The following is a 17,591-nucleotide window of genomic DNA, read 5'->3' as shown; positions in this document are numbered from 1 at the left end:
CAGTAAATATTATAAACGTGTTACTATGTAGCTTATCATGTTTGTTGGGGTATCTAGGCTAACTTTGTTGGATTTTCAAAAAAAAAAAACAAGTAATTTGATTTAAAAATGGATAGAAGACCTTAATAAACATTTTTCAAAGATGAGGTACAAATGACCAACAGTATGTGAAAAGACACTGAGTGTGACTAATCACCAAGCAGATGAAATCAAAATCCTAAGGTTATCACTTGATACTCTTGTTCAGTCTCTCAGTCATGTCCAGCTTTGCAAGCCCATGGACTGCAGCATGTCAGGCTTCCCTGTCCTTCACTATCTCCAGGAGTTTACTTAAATTCATGTCCACTGGGTCCATGCACTGAGTCAGTCCATCGTCCATCCAACTATCTCATCCTCTGTCTTCCTCTTCTCCTGCCCTCAGTCGTTCCCAGGATCAGGGTCTTTTCCAGTGAATTGGCTCTTTGCATCAGATGGCCAAAGTATTGGAGCTTCAGCTTCAGCATCATTCCTTCCAATGAATATTCAGGGCTGATTTCCTTTAGGATTGACTGGTTTGATCTCCTTGCTGTCCAAGGGACTCTCAAGAGTCTTCTCCAGCACCATAGTTTGAAAGCATCAATACTTCAGTGCTCAGCCTTCTTTATGGTCCAACTCTCACATCACATCTGTACATGACTATTGGAAAAGCCATAGCTTTGACTATTTGGACCTTTGTTGACAAAGGGATGTCTCTGCTTTTTAATATGCCAAGTTTGTCATAGCTTTTCTTCAAGGAGCAAACATCTTTTCATTTCAAGGCTGCAGTCACCATCTGCAGTGATTTTGGTGCCCAAGAAAATAGTCTGTCATTGTTTCCATTGTTTCCCCATCAACTTGCCATGAGGTGGTGGGACCGGATGCTGTGATCTTAGTTTTTTGAATGGTGAGTTTCAAGCCAGCTTTTTCATTCTCCTCTTTTACCTTCATGAGGAGGCTCTTTAGGTCCTCTTCGCTGTCTGCCATTAAGGTGCATCTGCATATGTGAGGTTATTGCTGTTTCTCCTGGCAATCTTGTTACTACCTTGTGATTCATCCAGCCCAGTATTTCACATGATGTACTCTGCATGTAAGTTAAATAAGCAGGGTGACAGTATACAGCCTTGACACATTCCTTTCCAATTTTGAACCAGTCCTATGTTCCATGTATCCGTTTCTGACTGTTGCTTCTTGACCTGCATACAGGTTTCTCAGGAGGCAGGAAAGGTAGTCTGGTATTCCCATGTCTTTAAGAATTTACCACAGTTTGTTGTGATACACACAGTTGAAGGCTTTCGCATAGTCAATGAAGCAGAAGTAGATGTTTTTCTGAAATTCCCTTGCTTTTTCTATGATCCAGCAGATGTTGGCAATTTGATCTCTGATTCCTCTGCCTTTTCTAAATCTAGCTTGTATGCCTGGAAATTCTCGGTTCACGTTCTGTTGAAGCCTACCTTGAAGGATTTTGAGTGTTACCTTGTTAGCATGTGAAATGAGTACAGTAGTGTGGTAGTTTGAACTATTATTTGGCATTGCCCTTCTGTGGGATTGGATTGAGAACTGACCTTTTCCAGTCCTGTGGCCATTGCTGAGTTTTCCAAATTTCCTGGCATATTGAGTGCAGCACTTTCACAGTATCATCCTTTAGGATTTGAAATAGCTCAGCTGGAAGTCCATCACCTCCACTAGCTTTGTTCTTAATAATGCTTCCTAAGGCCCACTTGACTTTACACTCCAGGATGTCCTAGGTGAGTGACCACACCATCGTGATTGTCTGGGTCATTAAGGGCTTTTTTGTATAGTTCTGTGTATTCCTGCCACCTCTTCTTAATCGCTTCTGCTAGGGCCATACCATTTCTGTCCTTTATTGTGCCCATCTTTTCATGAAATGTTCCCTTCGTATCTCTAATTTTCTTGGAGATCTCTAGTCTTCCCTATACTTGTTATGATGGCCATAGTTAAACAACCAAACAAGTGCTAGTGAGGCTGTGGAGAAATCAGAACCCTGTGCTTTGTTGGTGGGAATGTAGAATGACATACTATGGAAAACAGTGTAGAGATGCTCAGAAAATTTAAAATAGAATAGCTATATGATCTAGCAGTCCCTCTTCTGGATATTTATCTAGAAGAACTGAAATCAAGATGTTGAGATTTGTACTCCTGTGTTCATTGTAGCCATCTGCACAGTTCCAGAGGTGGAAACAACGTAGATGTCCCTTGATGGGGAAATGGATATTAAAATGTGGTATATACATACGATAGGATATCATATACTCCTCCTGAAAGAGGGAAATCCTGTCAGATGCTGCAACATGAATGACCTTGGAGGGCATTATACTGGGCAGAATAAGCCAGTCATAGAAGGAGCAGCACTTCATGATTCTAATCATAGAAGGTTCTGAAGTAGTCATATTCTTAGAAGATTAAAGTGGAATGGTGGTTGCCAGGGACTGAAGAAAAGGGGAAAGAGTTGTTAGTAATGAGTATAGAATTTCAGTCACAAGATGGAAAAGTTCTAGGGATGTGTAAAATAATGTGCATATGGTTAGCAGTGCTGTATTGTACACTTAAAAGTTTGTTAAGGTAGAGTTCATGTTGTGTTTTTTACCATAAAAAATAATGAAGAACTTTATCAAAAAGATGCTGTAAAGAATGTAGAAAGATAAATCATAGACTCTGAGAAGAGAGAAGTCACACAACCTGCAAATAATTTGTACTAAGAATAAAAAAGTCCTTAAACCAGTAAAAAATGTAAATATACCAAGAGAAAAGTGGACAAATGGGACTTCCCTGCTGATCCAGTGCAAGGGGTGTGGTTTCAATCCTTGGTTGGGAACTAAGATCCCACATGCCATGCGGGCGGCAGTCAATCAATCAGTAAGGGAATAAGACAAAAGATATGAATGGACATATTACAGAAGAGGCGATACATACTACTAATGTTAATAATATGGAGATGTTAAGCATCATTAATTATCAGAAAACATAAGACGGTAATAAGATAGCATTTAGCACACATTTGAGGAAAATTTTTAAAGTTCTGATGATACTAAGTATATATTGATTTACTATCTTCTGACTTGGATATTGCTATAATCTTTTTACTAAATCATCTCCATTTATTGCTTGGTTGAATAGATGTTGTTATCAGGTAGCTTTCATTTCTTCCCCCAAGAGGAGTTCATTGAGTACTCATGTTTGAGAATGTTTACCATTTATACTTGAAGACCACCTTGACCAGGTAGAGTAAATCATTAATACTAACTTGAGTACAGAATGCAGGAAAAGTATAGAAAAGAGCATTTTTATAGGGAGTTGAGGAAGGAAGCTATTCCTGTAGAACATTTGTTTGTGACCCCATAAGTTAAAGGAGATATTAATGTCATCTTTCCCACTAGTCCCTGTGCCCCTGGAAAAGGGATGGTACCTGCCATGTAGAAAAGCAGGTACAATGAAAACTGTAAGCAGGTGGATTAGACTGGAGGAATTTACAGCACTAGAGAATACATTTTGAGTTCTTGACAATCCACTAAGATTATATTAATAACTTCCCATTTTTTCTTCATATTTCCCTAATCTTTGGTTTGTTATCCATTTGACCCCTAGTATTTTGAAAAGGAGACTGATTTTTCAGATATCATAAGTAGATTCATGTTATGATCTTTAGAGATGGTTGATAATGACCTTTTTCTGAAATATATATATATATATATATATGTGTGTGTGTGTGTGTGTGTTAAGAAATGAAAGTTCAAAGACTTTAATTTTTGGTTCTAAAAAGTTACGTCTAAATTTTGGATTTTTTTCCCCCTTACATTCTAAACAATTGGTAGAAATATATAAATTATTTTGGCTTTAATTTCAGGTGAGAACATGCAGGTTGCCATCTTGCAGGATGGGTATTAAAGCATATAGGTCTTTTAACCTTTCAGGAGGAGGTGTATACCCGAATTTTAGCATATGTATGTTATTTTTCTACTTAAAAGACCTGTCTTCAATGTTAGAAATAGATTCTTAGATTTGAAGATTCTACATACATTTTGGGAATTAAAAAAAATTTGTTGTGTGATACTTAAGACAAATTATCTTAAGGTATCAAGTACTTAAACTTAAGATACTTAAGCACTTAAACCTAGACTTAACAGATTATTAACATGTTAATATACTTATTTTTTCTGAAGTAGTGTAAGCCACACCTGTTACAACATTTTAGCCCTTGATATGTCACTGAGAACCTCTTTAAAAAGTTTCTTTTTTAATATTTGAATATCTTCTTGTTATTGGATTATAATTGCTTTACAATGTTGTGTAGTTTCTTCTGTACAATAAAGTGAATCAGCTATATGTGTACATACATCCAGACCCTCCTGGACTTCGCTCCTCCTCGCCTCTTTCCCACCCATTTACGCATCACAGAGCTCAGCTTCCTGTGGTTTATAGCAGGTTCCTACTAGCTATCCATTTTACACATCTGTTGTTGACGTTCAGTCGCTCAGTTGTATCTGACTCTTTTCAACCCCCTGGACTGCAGCACACCAAGCTTCCCTGTCCTTCACCATCTCCTGGAGCTTGCTCAAACTCATGTCCATTGAGCCGGTGATGCCATCCAACCACCTCATCCTCTCTTGTCCCCTTCTCCTTCTGCCTTCAATCTTTCTCAGAGTCAGTGTATTTTCCAGTGAGTCAGGAAAAGACTCACTTTGACCACTTTGCATCAGGTGGTCAAAGTATTGGAGCTTCAGTTTCAGTCCTTCCAGTGAATATTCAGGATAGATTTCCTTTAGGATGGACTGGATTGATCCCCTTGCAGTCCAAGAGACTCTCAAGAGTCTTCTCCAACACCACAGTTCAAAAGCATCAATTCTTCGGCACTCAGCTTTCTTTATGGTCCAATTCTCACATCCATAGATGACCACTGAAAAACCATATCTTTGATTATACAGAGATTTGTTGGCAGAGTAATGTCTCTGCTTTTTAATATGGTATCTAGATTGGTCATGACTTTTCTTCCAAGGAGCTTTTCTTTTCATTTCATGGCTGCAGCCACCATCTGCAGCAGTTTTGGAACCCAGGAAGATAAAGTCTCACTGTTTCCACTGTTTCCCCATCTGTTTGCCATGAAGTGATGGGACCAGTTGCCATGATCTTAGTTTTTCGAAAGTTGAGTTTTAAGCCACCTTTTTCACTCTCCTCTTTCACTTTTTTCAAGAGGCTCTTTACTTCCTCTTTGCTTTCTGCTACAAGGATAGTGTCATCTGCATTTCTGAGGTTATTGATATTTTGCCTGGCAATCTTGATTCCAGCTTGTGCTTCATCCAGCCTGGCATTTCGCATGATGTTCTCTGAATATAAGTTAAATAAGCATGGTGATGATATGCAGCCTTAATGTACTCCTTCCCCAATTTTGAACCAGTCCATTGTTCCATGTCTGATTCTAACTGTTGCTTCTTAACCTGCATACAGATATCTCAGGAGGCAGTTGAGGTGGTCTGGTATTCCCATCTCTTTAAGAATTTTCCAGAGTTTGTTGTGATCTACACAGTCAGAGGATGAGATGGTTGGATGGCATCACTGACTCAATGGACATGAGTTTGAGTAAACTCCAGGCGATGGACAGGGAGGCCTGGCATGCTGCAGTCCGTGGGGTCGCAAAGAGTTGGACGTGACTGAGCGACTGAACTGAAGTGAACACAGTCAAAAGATTTAGCATAGTCAATGAAGCAGAAGTAGTTGTTTTCTGGAATTTCTCTTGCTTTTCTTGCCGGCAGTTGTTGGCAATTTGATCTCTGCTTCCTCTTCCTTTTCTAAAACCACCTTGAACATCTGGAAGTTCACAGTCACGTATTGCTGAAGCCTGGATTGGAGAATTTTGAGCATTACTTTACTAGCGTGTGAGATGAGTGCAATTTTGCAATAGTTTGAACATTCTTTATTATTGCCTTTCTTTGGGATTGGAATGAAAACTGACCTTTTCCAGTCCTGTGGCCACTGCTCTGTTTTCCAAATTTCCGACGTATTGAGTGCAGCACTTTCACAGCATCATCTTTTAGGATTTGAACTAGCTCAACTGGAATTGCATCACCTCCACTAGCTTTGTTCATAGTGATGCTTCCTAAGGCCCACTTGATTTCACATTCCAGGATGTCTGGCTCTAGATGAGTGATCACACTGTCGTGGTTATCTGGGTCGTGAAGCTCTTTTTTGTACAGTTCTTCTTGCCACCTCTTCTTAATCTCTTCTGCTTCTTTTAGGTCCATACAGTTTCTGTCCTTTATTGTGCCCATCTTTGCATGAAATGTTTTCTTGATATTTCTAATTTTGTTGAAGAGATCTCTAGTCTTTCCCATTCTATTGTTTTCCTCTATTCACTTAGGAAGGCTCTTTTATCTCTCCTTGCTCTTTGGAACTCTGCATTCAGATGGGTATATCTTTCCTTTTCTCCTTTGCCTTTAGCTTCTCTTCTTTTCTCAGCTATTTGTAAGGCCTCCCCAGACAACCATTTTGCCGTTTGCATTTCTTTTTCTTGGAGATGATTTTGATCACCACCTCCTATACAGTGTTACAACCTCCATCCATAGTTCTTCAGGCACTCTATCAGATCTAATCCCTTGAATCTATTTGTCATTTCTACTGTATAATCGTAAGGAATTTGATTTACGTCATTTCTGAATGGTCTAGTGGTTTTCCCTGCTACTGCTGCTGCTGCTAAGTCACTTCAGTCGTGTCCGACTCTGTGTGACCCCATGGACTTTCTTCAATTTAAGTCTGTATTTTGCAATAAGGAGTTCATGATCTGAGCCACAATCAGCTCCCACTCTTGTTTTTGCTGACTCTGTAGAGCTTCTTCATCTTTGGCTGCAAAGAATATAATCAATCTGATTTCAGTAATGACCATCTGGTGATGTCCATGTGTAGAGTCATCTCTTATGTTGTTGGAAGTGAGTGTTTGCTATGACCAGTGTGTTCTCTTGGCAAAACTCTGTTAGCCTGTGCCCTGCTTCATTTTGTACTCCAAGGCCAAACTTGCCTGTTACTCCAGGTACCTCTTAACTAACTACTTTTGCATTCCAGTCCCCTTTGATGAAAAGGACATCTTTTTTGGTGTTAGTTCTGGAAGGCCTTGTGTTCACAGAACTATTCAACCTCAGCTTCTTTGGCATTGGTCGTTGGGGTATAGACTTGGATTACTGTGATATTGAATGCTTTGCCTTGGAAACAAAACGAGATCATTCTGTCGTTTTTGAGATTGCACCCAAGTACTTCATTTCAGAGTTTTTTTTTTTTTTTTTAGTGTGAGGGCTACTCCATTTCTTCTAAGGGATTCTTGCCCACAGCAGTAGATATAATGGTCATCTGAATTAAATTTGTCTATTCCAGTCCATTTTAGTTCACTGATTCCTAAAATGTCAATGTTCACTCTTGCCATCTTCTGTTTGACCACTTCCAGTTTACCTTGATTCATGGATGCAGTATTGTTCTTTGTAGCATCGGACTTTACCTCCATCACCAGTCACATCTGCAAGTGGGCATTGTTTTTACTTTGGCTCTTCACTCTTTCTGGAGCTATTTCCCCACTCTTCTTCAGTAACAGTTGGGCACCTACAAACCTGGGGAGTTCATCTTTCACTGTCATACCTTTTTGCCTTTTCATGCTGTTCATGGGGTTCTCAAGGCAAGAATATTTAAGTGGTTTGCCATTCTCTTCCCAGTGGACCATGTTTTGTCAGAATTCTCCACCATGACCCGTCTGTCTTGGGTGGTCTTACATGGCATGGCTCATAGTATCATTGAGTTAGAGAAGGCTGTGATCCATGTGATCAGTGAGTTAGTTTTCTGTGATTGTGGTTTTCAGTCTGTCTGCCCTCTGATGGATAAAGGTAAGAGGCTTGTGGAAGGTTTCTGACTGGCAGTGGGTGAATCTGGATCTTGCTGTGATGGGCGGGTCAGTAAATCTTTAATCCAATTTTCTGCTGATGGGTGGGACTGTGTTCCCTCCCTTTCAGTGCTGTGACCCCACAGCAGGACACTGTGGACCCACGCCTCTGCCGTACACTCTGGGACACTCCTAGGCAAGTCTGGCTCAGAGTCTTATGTGATAGCTGCTCCTTTCTCCTGGGTGCTGGTGCACACAAGTTTTTGTTGTACCCTCCAAGAGTTTTGTCCCCAGTCCTGTGGAAGTTCTGTAATCAAATCCCACTGGCCTTCAAAGTCAAGTTCCCTGGGGATTCTCAGTCCCTTTGCCAGATCCCCAGGTTGAGAAATCTGCTTTGGGCCTTAGAACTTTTGCAACAGTGCGAGAACTTCTTTGGTTCTCCAGCTTGTGGGTCATCTGCTCGATGGCTCTGCTACTGCTAAGTCACTTCAGTCGTGTCCGACTCTGCGACCCCATTAGACGGCAGCCCACCAGGCTCCCCCGTCCCTGGGATTCTCCAGGCAAGAACACTGGAGTGGGTTGCCATTTCCTTCTCCAGTGCATGAAAGTGAAAAGTGAAAGTGAAGTTGCTCAGTCGTATCCGATTCTTTGTGACCCCATGGACTGCAGCTTACCAGGCTTCTCCGTCCCAGGAATTATCCAGGCAAGAGTACTGGAGTGGGGTGCCATTGCCTTCTCCACTCGATGGCTTTATGGTTGGGCTAATGGCAACCTCCTCCAAGAGGACTTATCCCACATGCTGTGCCTCCCAGTTCTGCTGCAGCCAGAGCCCCTGTCCCCACACAGGCCACTGTTGACCCATGCCTCCGCAGGAGACACTCAAACACTCAAAGGCATGGCTCGGTCTCTTGTGGGGTCTCTGGGTCCTGGTGCGCACAAGGTTTTGTTTGAGCCCTCTGAGCATCTCTGGCGAGTATGGGGATTGATTCTAAACGTGATTTCGCCCCTCCTACCATCTTGTTGGGGCTTCTCCTTTGCCCTTGGATGTGGGGTATCTTTTTTTGGTGGGATCCAGTATTCTCCTTTCAATGGTTGCTCAGCAGCTGGTTGCAATTTTGGAGTTCTCACAGGAGAAGATGAGCCCATGTCCTTCAACTCTGCCATCCTAGAGGTCTGTTTTGATGCCTACAGTTTTATAATGTGGTTTGGAATCAGGGATAATGATAACCTCTAGTTTTGTTTTCTTTCTCAAGATTGTTTTGACAATGCAGGATCTTTTGTGTTTCCATACGAATTTTAGAATTTATTTGTTCTAGTTCAGTAAAAAATGCCATTGTCATTTTGATAGGAATTGTATTTAATCTATAGATTGCTTTGTGTAGTATGGTCATTTTAACATTATTCTTCCAATCAAAAAACATCTGTTTGAGTCACCTTCAATTTCTGGTCTTATAATTTTCTGAATTCAGTATTAATATTTTACCTCCTTGTTGAGTTAGATTTATTCCTAGGTATTTCATTCCTTCTGATATGATTGTGAAGGGGATAATTTCCGTAGTTTTCCATGTTGATAGTTTTTAGTGTTTAGAAATGCAGTAGATTTCTGTATATTAATTTAACATCTTGCAACTTCACTGAACTCATGAGGAGCTCCAGTAGTTTTCTGCTGGCATCTTCAGGATTTACTGCATTTAATAGCATGTCATCTGTAAATGGTGACAATTTTACTTCCTCCTTTCCAGTTTGGAATCCTTGTATTTTTTTCTTCTCTTCTGTGGCTAGGACTTTGAAAACTATGTTGAATAAACCATGTTGAGTGATGAGAGTAAGTGTATCCTTGTCTTGTTCCTGATCTTAGAGGAGATGCTTTCAGCTTTTCACTGTTGACTATGATGTTAGCTGTGGTTGTGTATGGCTTTTGTGTGTTGAGGTATATTCCCTCTGTAACCATATATCCACTTTGAGGGTTTTTATCATGAAACAATGTTGAATTGTGTCAAAAGCTTTTTCTGTACCTATTGAGATGATCATGTGGATTTATTTTTAGCTGAATTATTTTATTTTTATATATTTATTTATAAACTTTATTTTCTTTTTGGCGGTGCTGGGGCTTCGTTGCTATGCAGGCTTTTTTTCCGTCTAGTTGCCGGGAGTGGTGGCTACTCTGTAGCTAGTGGTGCACGGGCTTCTCTTTACGGGGCTTCTCTTGTGGAGCACAGGCTGTGGGTGGCACAGGCTTCAGTAGTTGGAGCTCACAGGCTCAGTAGTGGTGGCTCTTGGGCTCTAGAGCACAGGCTTAGTTCCTCCTTGGCATGTGGGATCTTCCTGATCAGGGATCAAGCTCGTGTTTCCTGCATTGGCAGGCAGATTCTTTACCACTGAGCCACCAGGGAAGTCCTCCTCATATGGTTTTATTCTTCAGTCTGTTAATATGGTGTGTCATTGATTGATTTATTGATACTGAACTGTTCTTTCATCCCTGGGATAAATCTCACTTGATCCTGGTGTGTGACCCCTTTTGATCAGTGTTTATCTTATTATTAAAGTTGGTTTGCTAAGATTTTGTTGAGGATTTTTGCATATCAGTGATGCTGGCCTGCCATTTTCTTTTTGTGTGTGACATCTTTGCCTGCTTTTGGTATCAGGGTGATGCTGGCCTCATAGAATGAGTTTGGAATGAGTTTTTCTTCCTGTACAGTTTTTTGGAATAGTTTCAGAAGGATAGGCATTAACTCTTCTCTGAGTATTTGTTGGCTTCCCTGGTGGCTCAGAGGTTAGAGCATCGGCCTGCAATGCAGGAGACCTGGGTTTGATCCCTGGGTCAGGAAGATTTGTTAGAAGAGTATTTGTTAGAATTCACCTGTGAAGCCATCTGGTCATGGACTTTTGTCTGTTGGAAGTTGTTAAATTACTGATTTAATTTCATTTCTGGTAATTCATTTATTCATATTTTCTATTTCTTTCTGGTTTAGGAATTTTTCCATTTTTTTCCTGGTCATCCATTTTACTGGCAGGTAGTTATTAATCTGTTAGGATCCTTTGTATTTCCGTGGTGTCAGTTGTAAAATTCCATTTTGATATATAGGTTTTTGTGTATATATTCCTTTGCTGAGCTGTTCTAATGTTTCATTTGTTTCAGACATCTTTGTAAGTGATGGTCAGTGGTTTATATGTTGATTGCTGTAAAACCTTTGTCAGATAATCCTGTCAGTCTCACTGCCGGTGTCTGTTTATTGTCTCCGTTCATTCAGGTTGGCATCTTTCTTCCTGTTTATTTTTTATTGGCTGCACCATGTGGTTTGCAGCATCTTAGTTCCCCAACCGGGGATCGAACCTGGCACCCTGGCAGTGAGAGCGCCAGTTTCTAACCACTGGACCACCAGGGAATTTCCTCTTCCTGCTTCTTAAAATGACAAGTGATTTTTTTTTAAATTGGAACCAGGAAATTTTGGGTATTATGAGTCTCTGAATCTCATTTAAATATCCCAGTTGGCTGTTTTGACACTGTCAGCTCAGGAAGAGGGCGCCACCTTGTTAATGGGCTGGCAGAGCTAGAAGTCCGTGTTCCTCACTCAGCCTCCATGGACACACGGAGTGGGGGTCGGGGCTTTCACTTTGGGACACTGTGGTCTGAGTGTGTTCCCTCCAGAATTCACTGTAGAAATCCTAATGCCTGATGCAGTCGTTTTAGGACCTGGAGCCTTTGGGAGTTGATTAGGTCACGAGGGCAGAGACCTCATGAATGAGATTATTGCCCTTAGAAGAGAGACTGCAGAGCTTCCTTGCCCCTCTGCCTTGTGACGATACAATGAGAAGTGTGAAATCCAGAACAGGGCCCTCATTTGACCTGGATCTTGGACTTCCGGCCTTGAGAACTGAGAAATAAATTAGTGTTGTTCATAAGCTACCCACTCTGTCGTGTTTCGTTATAGCAGCGTTAACAGACTAAGGCAGTGGGAGTGGAATTTCTGACTCCCCTGGTGATTTCCGTTGCCTCTGGCGAGGCGGCCTTATCACTGTCTCCACTACTAGCCCTCTGATACTACTAAGCGCCCTTGACATACTCATCATTGTTACTGAAAGTCCCCAGGCTGGTAATTTTAAAATCTCTGCCATATCTGAGTCTGATTTTGATGTTTGGTTTGTTTCTTCAGACTACATTTTTTGCCTTTTGGTATGCTTTGTAATTCTTTTTGTTGAAAGCTGGGCATGATGTATTGGGTTAAAAGACAGACCTTGAATGTGAAGTGTTATCCAGCGAGATGCTGGGCTTTGTTTACTTCTGGATAGCTGTGTTGTAGAGACTGAAATTTCCTCCACTGTCCCAGCTGTTGTCTTACCTGTTGTCTTTTCCTGGAGATTCCTCAGATAGTAAGATAGTTGCCCTTGAGTGTTTCTCCTTCTTTAAAAAAAGGAGAATAGAGATTTGGGGCATATTTGTAAAGTGATTTCTTTTCCCCTTACCCTGCTGGAAACAGGAGGGGGTTTCTCTTTGATTTTACCAGTGAGGATCTGGTAGGGCTCAGGGGCTGAAAGTCATGAAAGCGTGAAGGCCCTCTCAGAGTAGCGCCTCAGAGGTTTTGATTCTCCGGTTAGTCTACACTGAGCTTCCAGCCATTGGTCAGTTGTAGCTCATAGCATTCCTGTTGGTGCTGGTTCTAACTGCGGGCTTCTGCTCTACTGTGCTGTGAGTCTCTGTATTTGACGGTCTCTCCAGGCTCAGACAGTAAAGCGTCTGCCTACAACGTGGGAGACCCTACAACCAGGTTCAATCCCTGGGTTGGGAATATCCTCTGGAGATCGAGATGGCAACCCACTCCAGTACTCTTGCCTGGAAAATCCCATGGATGGAGGAGCCTGGTAGGCTACAGTCCATGGGGTCGCAAAGAGTCAGACACGACTGAGCAACTTCACTCTCACTTACCAGTGTTCAAGGTAGCAGTTTGACCGGTGACCTCAATTCTCTGATTATCCTAAGAGGAATTGATTTTTCAGTTTGTTCAGGTTTTTTTCTTGTTGTGAGGATGGAAGTGATGCTTTCAAGTTCTTTACATGCAGAACCAGAAATCAGAATTATTCTTTGGATTTATTTTGGTCATTGCATTGTACTTTCTTAGGTGGAAACATGAATTATTGATTTTAAGCCTTTCTTTCCTCAACTCCACATTTAAATTTCCTTCAAAGTACTAAATTAGATATGTTCCAAAGATTTTGATGATGTGTTTTCATTATCAGTTGAAATATTTTCTGATTTTCTTTGTAATTTCTTTTGCCATGGATTATTAATTTTCCAATAATTGGATATTTTCCTAGATACCTTGTTGTTCCTGATTTCTAATTTAATTCCAATCTGGTCAAAGGAATATACTCTTAAGTTTTCAGATTTTTTTAATGTATTGAGTCTTGTGTAATGGCCCTGTGTATGATCTTGGTGACTATTTTGTGCTCTTTAAAGTCTATATTCTGCAGTTGTTGGGTATAGCATTCTATAAGCCATTAGGTCAAGGTGGCTGATGTTTTATTTGGATCTGCTGAAGTCTTACAGAGTTTTTAAAATTATTCTATTATTCTCTGATAGAGGATATAATAATCTTTAGATAGGATTGAGGATATGTCTGTTTTCCTTTTTAGTTCTCTCTGGTCTGCCTCATAGGGTTTTGAACCTCAGTTATTAGGAACATACACATTCACTTGATATGTTTTTCTGATACATCTGTATTATCTTGAAGTCTTTTATCTGAATGTAGTATAGCCAACTTTCAGCTTGCAGCTTTTAGCTTTCTCATAATAGTGTTTATGTAGGCTATCTTTTTCCATTCTTTTACTCCAAGATGGTGATACAGTTCTGTCTTGTTCTGTCACCCTCTGTGACCCCATGAACTGCCAGGCTCTTCTGTCCATGGGATTCTCCAGGCAAGAATATTGGAGCCGGTTGCCATTTCCTACTCAGGGGATCTTCCGGACCCAGGGATCGAACCTGCATTGGCAGGTGGATTCTTAACCGCTAGCGCCACCTGGGAAGCCCTAGAAACTCCACAGATAGGATGCAGATGGCTGTTGATGTAGTGACTTTTAATCGGAAAGTTTAGTCCTTTAATATAATTTTTCATATGGTTGGAGTATTAATCTGTTTTTGTATATTTTTCTAATTTTTCCCCCTTTCTTGTTATTGGTTTGAATTTTAGTAACATTATATTGATTCTGCAATTCCCGTTTCTAGGCAAACTGTTCAAAAGTGTTTCATGTTGGGCATATCTCATGTGCGTCGCATTGTCTGTCCTTTGTTCCTGGTCATCTTTTCAAGGCTGTTTGGAGAGTGAATGACCTTGGAAGATACAAGCATCCTTACTCCCCGTTGTAAATGGTTTGGTCCCCTGAGGTCGGTTTTCCTCCCCTGTAGCGCATCCACCGTGTGTTCAGGTGTCATCCACTATCTTCACACGCCTGTGGAAACTGGGGCTCAGGATACAGGGATCAGAATGCCGGTACTCTGGCTGCTGCTGTTGCTGTGACGATGAGCTTTATGTCTCACCCCAGAGAGTTTCATCTCTACCTGGGCTCTCATGATGCCATGCAGGCCGACTTGCTGACTTGCAAGTAAAGTGGATCTCGGGCCCCCATGTCCTGGCACCCTTACCCCCTCCTCTTTGTTTGTGCTGCTGCCTCACGGATGACACATCCTAGTTCTTTACAGATGCCAAGGTTCATAGAATTTTCAATTTAAATAGTCTTATGTCTTTTAAATAGTTAAAAAGAAATACATATTTTACCTGTAACCATATATTCATCACCTCTTTTGTCCTTCCTGCCTTTCTGAAGATGGGAGTTATGTTGGGCCACCATGACCCTTGATCCTAAAGAACTTCTTTCAGCATTTCTTTAATGAAGGTATTTTGGCAGTGTATCTCTAAGTTTCGGTTCTGTACAAGTGTCTTTATAAAGCATTTTTGACATGTGTTTGGCAGCATACAGAATTCTGGCTTGCTCTTTTTTAGCACCTTAAATGTGTCATTACATTGTCTTTGGCCTTTCGTGTGTCTGCTGAGAAGCTGATCTTCATTTAATCATCCTTTCCCGATATGTATTTTGTCATTTTCCTCTACTGTTTTTTGTTTTTTATTCACTTGGGTTTTTTTTTGGGGGGGGGGGGGGCGGGGACCCTGTCAATTGATATCTTTCACTAATTTAGGGAGATTTTTGTTCATCATTTCATCAGGTAATTTCCTATTCTGTTTTCTTTCCTTTTCTCTATGACCCCACATAAACCAGTGCCGTACTGCTTGATATTTCCCCTCAGGTCTCTGAGCCTCTGGTCATTTTTCTAAAGTTTTGGGTTTTTTAATTCGGCCATGCCACATGGGTTGCTGGATCACAGTTCCCTGACCAGGGATTGAACTGGACCCTCGCAGTGAAAGCATAGAGTCTTAACCACTGGACCACGGAGAAGTTCCCATTTTTCTTCATTCGTTTTCTCTTCCTTCTTCCGATTTAATTTTAGATTTGTCTTCAGTGACTCCTTGCTGTCTCCTTTCTGCTGTGAAGCCCACTGAAATTTTTCATTTCAGGTTCAGAATTTTCACTTGGCAGTTTGAGTAGTAATTATTTCCTTGCTGAATTCCAAATTTGTCCATGCACTATGGACCCATCATCTTTGTAACCCTTGCACATGTTTATTATAGGTGTTTTGGAGTTCTTATCTGCAGATAGCATCATCTTAATCATCTCAGTGCTGGTTTCTGATGACTACTTTTTCTTTTGTTTCTTTTTATGTCTCATGAATTTTGACTGGATAGTGATCATTATGAAGAATGCTCTGTAAAGACTCTGGGTTCTGTTATATTCTTCCCAAGAGTCAGTTCTGTTCTAATAGGCAGTTAACTTTGGCTAGATTCAGACTATACTCAGGCACCACTGTGGTGGGCTGCAGCTGAAATTCCCACCCCGTCTGCCATCCACGGGGTGTCTGGTTTGTTTTTGTTGTCTTCTCCTGGGGCTGCACAATTGAGTTGTGAGCCACATCTTGTGGCTGACTTTGTTGCTAAATTCAAGGGCTTACGTCCTTTGTCTGGAGAAGAAAATGGCAAGCCACCCCAGTGTTCTTGCCTGGAGAATTCCATGGGCAGAGGAGCCTGGAGGGCTAACAGTCCGTGGGGTCACAGAGTCAGACGTGACTGAGCGACTAAAAGGGCAACAACAACATGTCCTCTGTGGCCTCTCTTCCTGGGATTTCCCTTCTAACGTTCCGATTAGTCTACGAGCCTAAACTCTGGTGTTTGCTATCTCAAGCAAGTAAATGTGCTGTTCCTTGCAGCTCCCACGGGCGAAAAGCTGTAAATGTGCAAACCTCATTCATGGGACTTTGACTTTTAACAGTAAGCTTCCCTCTAGCTTCTACTTGCTTTTTGTTCTTCCTCCGAGGTTTCAAATATTGGGTTTAAATAATGTTTTCTCAGATCTCATAATGGGAGAGGAGAGTTATTCTAACTTTCTGCCATCCCTCCACTTCCTTTTTATAATAATCTTCAAAAAACTTCTCAGCCCTAAGTAGAACCATCCCAAGCTGAGTGATGTAGGTTTATTTTGTAAGCAGGAACTGTCATTTAGAAATGCTTCATTTGTGTCTGGAAGTTGAGAAAAATTCTTTTTTCCTTTTTAAAGAATGGGTGTATATAAATCTGGGAAGCTTTTATTTTAGAAATAAATGCTTAAAAGAATCAAATACCAATTATCACTGTAAGATTTTTGGATATTTTGACCACTTTTTTCTATTACAATTTTAGGATGCTTTTTTGAAAATCATTCTAAATGAGGGCATTAAATCCCTGTGGAGTGGCCTTCCTCATATGTTGTAAGTTGAAATTTAGTATTTTTCTTACTTAGTGATGGTGGTGGTTTTGTTTTGCCTTATCAGTATGATGGGACATCATCATGCATTTTTAATATCAAAACTTTTTATTTTCTAGAGCATTGTTTTGTGACTCTCACAACTACCCCACATTTGATGATTTGCTAGAAGGACTCACAGGATATATACTAATGTCTGTGGTTTATTACTGCAAAAGGCATGAAGGGGAATCAGTGAGGAGAAAAGGCATGAAGCGGAATCAGTGAGGAGAAAAGGCATGGAGCGGGATCAGTGAGGGGAGAGGCTTGGAGTGGGATCAGTGAGGGGAGAGGCATGGAGCAGGATCAGTGAGGGTAAAGACACAACAGGACCTGGCCAGGCGGAGTCCTCCTGAGACCCCGCTTGTGACACGCAGGGCGCAGCTGCCTCTCCCAGCCCCGGGCTGCCGCGGCAAGTGCAGGGGTTCAGCCTTACTGGCACTTGAATCTGAATCTAGGGTTTGCACTGGGGGCTGATGATATAACATGCTGTGTTCATGACTGGCTGTGGTTACTGAAACTCCAGCCCCCCGAGAAAGAGCAGATATTTACCAAAACTCACATCATGTGCACAAATCAATGCAGGCAAGCTGGTTTAGTGCTCTAGACATACAGAAAAGCCTTGTTACAGGGAGTTTTTCGAGGGCTAAATTCCTTGAAGATGACCCAAGGTCGAGTAGACAAATAGGCCCTGCTGAAGACACTGGATTTGGGGCACAAACATACTTTATTTTTTCATGTTCAGAAATTAAGAAATTAGTGTTCATTTTAGTTTTTATTTTACTAAAATAATGAGAAGTATTGTGCTATTTATACTTCT

General features: G+C 41.1%; 1 protein-coding gene across 8 annotated transcripts in view; it reads left to right on the top strand.

The window, feature by feature from the left end:
• LOC109557316 (phosphatidylcholine translocator ABCB4-like) overlaps positions 1–17,591 on the top strand; it is a 103,444-nt gene that overhangs the window by 73,142 nt on the left and 12,711 nt on the right. For 7 of the 8 annotated variants that reach the window (XR_011566203.1, XR_011566202.1, XR_011566204.1 and 4 more), the window contains one exon: positions 16,669–16,736. The exons of the other annotated variant lie outside the window; for it this stretch is intronic. Coding sequence is in view for 4 of the 7 variants with exons in the window: in XM_070787612.1 (XP_070643713.1) it covers positions 16,669–16,736 (68 nt within the window). In the remaining 3 variants the exon portion in view is untranslated. The remainder of the gene's footprint in view (positions 1–16,668; positions 16,737–17,591) is intronic. 8 annotated transcript variants of the gene reach the window in all.

Source organism: Bos indicus, chromosome 4, assembly GCF_029378745.1.
Source record: "Bos indicus isolate NIAB-ARS_2022 breed Sahiwal x Tharparkar chromosome 4, NIAB-ARS_B.indTharparkar_mat_pri_1.0, whole genome shotgun sequence".
NCBI lineage: Eukaryota > Metazoa > Chordata > Mammalia > Artiodactyla > Bovidae > Bos > Bos indicus.
The sequence above is the reverse complement of the archived record's forward strand: the minus strand, read 5'-3'. Positions and strand labels throughout refer to the sequence as shown.